Source organism: Hipposideros armiger, unplaced genomic scaffold (genome assembly GCF_001890085.2).
Source record: "Hipposideros armiger isolate ML-2016 unplaced genomic scaffold, ASM189008v1 scaffold_515, whole genome shotgun sequence".
Lineage (NCBI taxonomy): Eukaryota > Metazoa > Chordata > Mammalia > Chiroptera > Hipposideridae > Hipposideros > Hipposideros armiger.
The window spans coordinates 1,296,066-1,304,499 of NW_017731865.1; the positions used below are offsets into that span (position 1 = coordinate 1,296,066).

At 41.1% G+C, this 8,434-nt stretch overlaps 1 protein-coding gene across 1 annotated transcript in view; it reads left to right on the forward strand.

The window, feature by feature from the left end:
* Nucleotides 1-6: 6 nt before the first annotated feature.
* PKD2 (polycystin 2, transient receptor potential cation channel) overlaps nt 7-8,434 on the forward strand; it is a 70,361-nt gene continuing 61,933 nt past the window's right edge. Inside the window, exons 1-2 of the mRNA XM_019668076.1 lie at nt 7-486; nt 7,843-7,956. Coding sequence (XP_019523621.1) covers nt 18-486; nt 7,843-7,956 — 583 coding nt within the window. The 5' untranslated portion in view covers nt 7-17. The remainder of the gene's footprint in view (nt 487-7,842; nt 7,957-8,434) is intronic.

Genomic DNA, 8,434 nt, shown 5'->3' on the forward strand with positions numbered 1-8,434 from the left:
CGGGCCCGGGCCGGCTGATGGCGGGCGGCCTCCGCGAGCAGACGGGCCTGGAGATCGAGATGGAGCGCATCCGGCAGGCGGCCGCGCGGGACCCCCCAGCCGGAGCCTCGGCCTCCCCGTCCCCGCCGCACTCGTCGTGCTCGCGGCAGGCCTGGAGCCGCGACAACCCGGGCTTCGAGGCCGAGGAGGAGGAAGAGGAGGAGGAGGAGGAGGTGGAAGGGGAGGAAGGGGGCATGGTGGTGGAGATGGACGTGGAGTGGCGCCCGGGCAGCCGGAGGTCGGCCGCCTCCTCGGCCGTGAGCGCCGCGGGCGCACGGGGCCGGGGGCTGGGGGGCTACCCCGGCGGGAGGCGGCGCCGGCGAGAGGACCAGGGCCCACCGAGCCCCGGCCCGGCGGGCGGCGGGGACCCGCTGCATCGCCACCTCCCTCTGGACGGGCAGCCGCCGCGAGTGGCCTGGGCGGAGAGGCTGGTCCGCGGGCTGCGAGGTAAGAGCGAGAGCCGCCCCGGCCGAGGCGCGCCCCAGAGCTGCGGGCGCCGGCCCGCGCCATCGCCCGCCGCGGGCAGCGTATTCCGGGGCTCCACCTCGCATCCCCCTTGCGTCCCCGCCTCCCTTGGAAGCGCGTTCCCCACCTCTGCTAATGCTGCTCTATTTCCGGTACCCAGCGCCCAATTTCACTGCGCCCTTGTTGGTGCAAATGCATGGGAGAGCTCCTTCTTCTAGAAGAAGAAATGTCAGCATATTTTTACGTCTGGGAATAAGTGAAAGCCGTATTCAAGTGATAGGGTACATCTGGGGGTTTTTTTTGGGGGGGGGGTTGGAGAAAAAATGAATATTATAATACAAGTAATAGTGGTTACGCTGTCTATTTGCCAGTTTTACTAAATCAAAATGAAAATTCTGTATTAGTACCCATGGCCTTCCACAGGTCTCGATCCCTCATCGCCCCTTATGCCGTTCTCGGAAGGGTAACAGTACCCTTTATCCAGATTGTGGGAGGACTGTCATTGGGTTGTCCTTGATGCTGTTTTGGGGATGTGTGTGGTTGTTGCTGGGAGGAGGTGCTGTTGAGAACCTCGAATAGAATAAAATCTTTGAAAACAGATATTTGGCCATTTCTAATTCTAGGCATTTTCCTAAAACAGTTGCGAAGAAAGATTACATTGTTTTAAAAACTTGAAAGTATGTTTTTAAATAACAAAATTAATGTTCTTTAAAATTCCAACAAAACAGTGAAGTCACCAGATACCAGCTGTGTGTAAATGTGTCAGAGTTCAGTGTACCCAACTCTCCAAAAGGCAGGAAAGGAATTTCCAAATTTGCCAGTGTCTAGGAAGAGGACACAAATTTTCCAAGAGCAGATGGTGATCCTGTTTCTGCAAAGTTTTGTCAGGCATTCTTGGAAGAGTCGCATTTGCTCCTACCATCCATATTATTTTAATCTCTACTTTTAAGCGTTTCCATTCCTCAGTTCTTTAGAAAATTTCCTTTCCCTTTTCTTCCTGTCAGTTTTGAAAATCTTGCACAAAAAAACTACCCAGGTGCTTTTATAACAACTTTACTAAGACCAAGTAAGGCCTACACCCAAGTCCCAGTTCCATCACACATTGGCTCTGTGACCTTGAGCAAATTGCTTAACCTCTCTGATTCCCAATTTTTGCGTTTATTTTTTAAGGGCTAGTCATAATACTTAGCTCTTGACTTTGGTGAATTAAATGAGATGAGATGTGTGAAATGTATAACAAGTCTCTCCCGTGTTGTGAGTACTTCACAAATATAAATTAAATCATAAATTTTAAAAGTGTACATTTTGGTACTTCTTTTACATAAGTGCTTATTGTAGTCAATTTGATTCAGAGCATGATCGGGAAACAAAAGATTCTTTTTTAATAACCCGTGTGAGTAGATTAGTAAAAACTCTAATACATTTTAAGGTTCAAAACTATTTAAACAAATCATATACAGTTGACTCTTGAATAACTGGGAGGTTAGGGGCACTGACTTTCCCGTATAACTCCAGTTGGTTGTCTGCATATGCAGGTTCCCAGCTGCAGAGTTGACCTTTGAACAACTGGGGCTTGAAATGCCACAGGTCAGTTGAAAAAAAAAATACCCATATAAATGGATCTGTGCAGTTCAAACCCATGTTGTTCAATGGTCAGCTATTATTTTACATTGTTTTAAATGTGCTTTATGAAATAGTCACTGAAGTAAGAGAAGTTTCTAAATTAATAAGTAATAGTAAGTCATGATCCTTTTAACTCAGCTTAACCACTTGATAATATATTTAACGTTTGAATAACATCAACACAGGAATATGAAATAAAATAACATTTTTATAAGAGTGTATATACAAGTATTTCTTTTAAATAAAGATTTCAGGAAATTAACAATGAATAAGTTCTTATTAAAACTTCAAGTCATACTTTATCAATGGTCTAATTAGAAGAGCAGGCTTAGGAAAATCTTAATTATAGAAAATTCTAGGATTTTAGATTTTATTTCTTTTATGAAGAAATATTGACATTCTTGTCACTTGCTAAATAAGTGACATTTGTTAAATACTTAGCAACTTACTGTGAAAATAGCACTGTGCTAGATGCTACAAAAAGAAATAAACTAATATAGCATAACACCATTTTCCTATAGACAGAAACCCAGAAAAGTGAAATAAATAACCATGAATGAATTGTGATTTTTTTTCCCTCTTGGGATACCAATGACAAAATCTTACATGCATTATATAAGTAGTACCCTAGGATCAGAACAGAAATTAGCTTGCAATTTCTAAAATTGGGGGAGATTACTCAAATTTGGCATGGTCAGGAGCTTCCCTGGACGTCTCCTGCCTTTGTGACTTGATACAACTCACTCAGACTTCCTGGGCCTCAGGTTCTCATTTATAAAATGGAAGAGTTGAACCTCCCAGGTGCCTTCTAGCTTCAACATACTCTTGTGTCACCGTTACATGAACCAAAGATGAACAGCAAATGGACATTTTTGCTCCTTGAATAGTAGATCTATCTTAGCAGAAGTAAGATAGTAAAGAAGAAATGTTTGAGGTCTGGTTGTGGGAAGCATTGGGTCTAACCAAGGAATTAAGAATTTATTCCTAACTATTAGGAAGTGGTTGAAAGTTTTTGAGCAGGAGCAGAACACGCTGAAAGGTAATGAGTCAGGCAGTGTGCTGTGCAGCAGAGCTTGCAGAGGGAGACGGAGGCAGGAGGACCAGGTAGGAGGCAGCCAGTGAAGAGGTGATGGAGGTCTGGACCAAAGGAAATGAAGAAGGCTGAAAGGCTACCCCAAACTTAAATGTATCCCCAATAATATTGTTTAATTTTTTTTGTGGCAAACTCTTTTCAGAGCAAAGATAAAATCTGATACTCTATATGAGTTATCAAATTTTCTGACTTTCCAAAGGTGAATATGTTTTATGGGTGTACCAACTTGTTCAAGTCATTTCCTGTTATTTTAGACATATATGCTTGGTTTTTTTTTTGTTTTGTTTTCCTGTAGAAATCATAAAGTACTAGCTATATTGGTCAGGGTGGGCTAAGCTGCCATAACAAAATAGATACTTCATCACTGTCCATTTCCAGAACTTTTTCATCATCCCAAACAGAAACTCTACCCATTAAGCAATACCATGTTTCCCGGAAAAGAAGACCGTGTCTTATATTAATTTTTGCTCTAACAATCTACATTTACTCATTTATTCATGTACAGAACAGTCATGTTTGGATGACGATCTTAACGGGCTTATATTTGGGGTAGAGCTTATGTTACGAGCATCCTGAAAAATCATGCTAGAGCTTATTTTCGGGGAAATACGGTAACTCCCTATTCTCCCTACCCCCTACCCCTGATTACCTCTATTCTGTTTTCTGTCTCTGAATTTCCCTAGTCTAGGTACCTCGGTATTAGTAGAATCATACAGTATTTGTCCTTTCGTATCTGGCTTATTTCACTTAACGTAATGCTTTCAAGGTTTATCCATATTGTAGCATGTATCCAAACTTATTCCTTTTGATAACTGAATAAAGTCCGGTGCCAGGTATGGTAGAGACCCAAAGAGGAGAGGACCAGTTCTACCTGGGGGAAGCCAGACCAAGTGAAACTTGAGTTATGTTTTAAAGGAAGGAGGGTGGGGTGTGGAGGAGAGAAAAGTAGCAGAAGTAAGACCAAACCTGTGGCTCATTGATACTTTTTCCTGTAGACAGAGCCAGTGGGTGCTTCAAGCAGAGGGCTGATATGATGACGTGTCAATCCGAAGATGATTCTGACAAGAATGGCGAGAATGGGATGAGGTGGATAGCACTGGTTGCTGAGGGAGTAGGTCAGGAGAGGTCTGACCGAGAAAGAGGGGTGATAAAGGGTGCAACAAGGGCGTGTGACCTGGGATGGAAGGAAACTAGATGAAAAATACAGGATTTTTAAAATACACAAATTTTAAAAATACACAAAAGTACAATTATGGACCAATTCCCTGTGGGGGTTAAGAAAAGTGTCTATTCTAGGATGAAACCATGTTACTGGCTTGATGCCATTAGCCCAATCAGGGCAAATATGTTTCTAAACATATTTAAAATGAAAGAAAATGAAAAATCTGTTTCAGGTCTGTGAGTGTGTGCTGTCTGTGGAGCACGCAGGTGGAACTGGCGGTTAGCTGTGGCATATACTTATCTGCACATCAGGAGAGGGCTGTGAATTTGAGATTCAGGAGTCAAATCATATAAGGTAGCAACTGAATATTCTATAGCAAATGGACCAATTGTAGTAAAAAGTCACTTCCCTTTCTAAAGGTGTCCCTGTAATTAAAATAGAAGTTAAGAAGGATTGTATTTGTCTTTCTAAACAAGCCCCACCTGTGTCTGAGCACAAAACCAGGATTCTTTTATGTATGCTGTAAATGCAATGAGCATTTGGTCAGGTTATTCACAAGGAACTCAAAGTCTATATGGATGTGGGTCTTTATGCCATTCTGACATCTAGGCTTCAGATTTGGACCTGTTTCTGAAGCTATAGGCAGGCCTCTTCCAACCCCTGTACGTGCTTTATACATAATATTTCTAATTCCCAGAGCAACCCCACAAAGAGGCACTCTTCTGTTTTCAGATGAGGAAGTGTAGGCTCATGAGGTTCGGGAGGGTCTCACAGCCCCTAAGTGGCTGAGCCCTCACTTGAACACAATTCTGACTCCAAGTCCCTGCATTGTAATGTGTCGTGATTGGTAAGTCTCAGGGGTTTGTGTATTTCAGATGGGGCAGGGTTCGCGTGAGGCAGAAGATCCACATGGAATCTTTTTACCGTGGAACTGAAATAATCACAGATGATATGATATGATAGCTGGGATTCATTTCAGAATATTTGGGAGGAATGGGTGAGGGTTTAGATGAATGGTTGGTGTTGAGTTGACAATTGTTGAAGCTGGGTGAGAGAGAAAGAGGAGTTCATTACATCATTCTCTTTCTGTGATATACACACACACACACACACACACACACACGTTGCACAGTAAAGATTTTGGAAACATTTGGATAAAGTAGTTACAAAAATGGCATTTTTTTCAAAGTCAGTTATTTGTGTTTGGGACATCTTTTGTATTTTGGATTATCCATCTCAGAGCTCCTTTGTACTCATATTAATAAGTAACACTGCACAGGGCAATAGACAATGTTTAGATGATATGCTCCAACGCTGGGTCCTGGCATTAACTAAGCACTCTCTTAAATGTGTAGGAAGCTGGATATTGTCCAATATCCCCCTCATTATCAAGTTCTCCCTAACAGCTGGAGACACCTTCTATACTGAATGTGAGTGCCTGGAATGTGGGGAAGGTACTCCCTCCACAACTGGGACAATTGTGGGAAAGACAACAGTTGATTTTGAAGAATGCTGCCATTTTGGACGTGAGCTCTATCCTTAACCATTCTTATTCTATCAGTTCTGCTACACATGGAAAGTAGGTAGCTACAGGACAGCTGTTTTTTCCTACTTGTGGATGCAGCCATTTCTCACCCATCAGAATGTAAAGAGGTCCCTGTACCCCGAGACTGACTCAACATACAGACCTAGTTGGGAAATTGGATGAAATTTTTAAAGCACTAAATGTTTGAGGAGGTAGAGTAATTTATAAAAAATAAATACATAAAAGTACAGTATATAGAAGTATAAATAAGGGGACTTGTTTCTTTTCATTTGAAATGTTTTATTCAAAGGCTAGAATTAAATTGCCATAGACCATTGCAAGTTTAACTTGAATAAATTCTGAAAGGAGGTTGGTTTTTCTATTTATAGGTCAAGTGGTACCAGTGGTAAATATTAAGAACCGTGACTGTTCCTTAGTGCATAATTGTTTATAAACCATGGGAAAGAGTGAAGTCACTGACTGAGGCAAGGCAGCAATCTTTCCTGATGGGAAAGAGACAAGCAATCTCTACTGATATGTGTCTTTTCGGCCTGGTCTCTGAAAGAAATATATCCAAAGAAATGGTGTGTTTGTGTGCAGAGCTACTGAGCCTAATATTTGGCTGCCTCTGTGTTATTCTGAGTTGTAATTTTCCATGTCATCTAAATTTGTAATAATTCTTTAATATGATGGAGTTTCAGTGAACAAACATTCTGCTTGCTGCATTTCTTCTGAGTGAGTAATTCCCTGACAACTACCAGATCTTGGCAGAAGCAAACCTGGTCATAAGTTATGCTCCACTTTCAGTGTGGTGAAACCTGTGATGCGTAACACAGTGTCTTTGAACTCAGATACCGATTTTCCTAAAGGAAATTTGGGAGAAAAAGAAAAGGAAATGAAATACCCAAACTTAGGAGTAGAACTAATGTATTATTATAAGACTTAAGAATACATAAACACTAGCGATGAAGTCATTTCTTCACAGTGAAAGACCATATACCATTTTCCCCTGGTCTCTGTGTGGCTTAAGTGGTTCTGTGATTTCAGTGATTGAAGGGGTTAAAGTCGGCGGAATAAAAGTGAGGCAACATGCAGGGGCCAGTTTGGCGGCCATTAATAGCCGACCTAATCTAACTAAAAGGATTGGGAAGTTTGTCTTTTTTGGACAACATTAAGGCTCTTCCAAGTAACCAGCAATGTAACTTTACCACACTGTTCATTAATGGGGGTTTGGACGGCCACCACGTCTGTCTACGAGTCCAAAACTGTGGTAACTCTCTCCAGCTAGCTCGTGGAGGGTTATGTCATCTTTGCTCAACTGGCCCAACAGTTTTTCCATCTGCGAAAATCTAGAACATGGTTGCTGATTTTACTCTTTCTCCAAAAAGAATAAGTCAGATGAGTTGTTGCATTTAAAGATTATATGTTAATTGGCACTTTAGAAACCTGTTAAATGGTGTGTGTTTAGTCATTCAGCACAGAGTTTCTTAAATGACAAAGATGGGTATGGAGCAGAGCTTTTACACCACTATGTTAGAAGCTTGATAGATGTTTCCACAGGGAAATGATGTTCCAACCAGGACTTCTTTTCATCCGGGGTGCCCTAAAAGGTAGCATTTGCAATGTATTTTCATCATGTGCTAAGTTTAGTTAATAGGATAATTACCAGGTTGCATCCTCCCTGCTATAGGAAGAGCTGTTGTGTATGCACAGGTATTTAATTTCCTATTTTAGAATGCCCTCATTTCCTGTTCTCTTTCTAAATTTTCTGTACGGTACCCCTGCTAAAACAATTTCCCAGTTACATTCAGAGCATGCTAGAGAAAACATAGGAATCTCCCTTAAAGGCTATCCTGTTTATTTTATATGTTTTCCCTTTGCCATTCACAAGATTTTAAAAAATAAAATGACATCTTTTTTATTTTTATTTTAAAGGTCTCTGGGGAACAAGACTCATGGAGGAAAGCAACACTAACCGAGAGAAATACCTTAAAAGTGTCTTACGGGAACTGGCCACATACCTCCTTTTCCTCATAGTCTTGTGCATCTGTAAGTAAAACACTTCTTTCCACTAAAGGAAAAGTTCTGAAAATATTTGACCTGTCAAAATCATAATTAAAAGGAATTATTTATGCACCAGAAGGGTTAATTCAGAAGTTCTCTTCTCTGTTTTCAATTCTAATTTAGAATTTGGTAAAGCTTTCTTTTCTTGTACGTATTAATTAAAATTCAGCATTATCTGATTAGCCAGTTCATTGTCATCTGTGACCATGTTCACTCTGAGATACATGTGGCAACCTGCCATATACCAAGAAACTAAGTAAAAGAATTTTTGTATTAGATTTCTTAACAATAATTACTCGTACAGTGTAACTATTATTGCATCAATTAATGTAAAGTCTATATAAGAATTATTTTCAGCAGAATGACTTTCCAAGTTTAACTTTCAGGAAATGCAAATAGTCACCTAATACTGCTTTTATACACACACACACACACACACACACACACACACACACACACACTG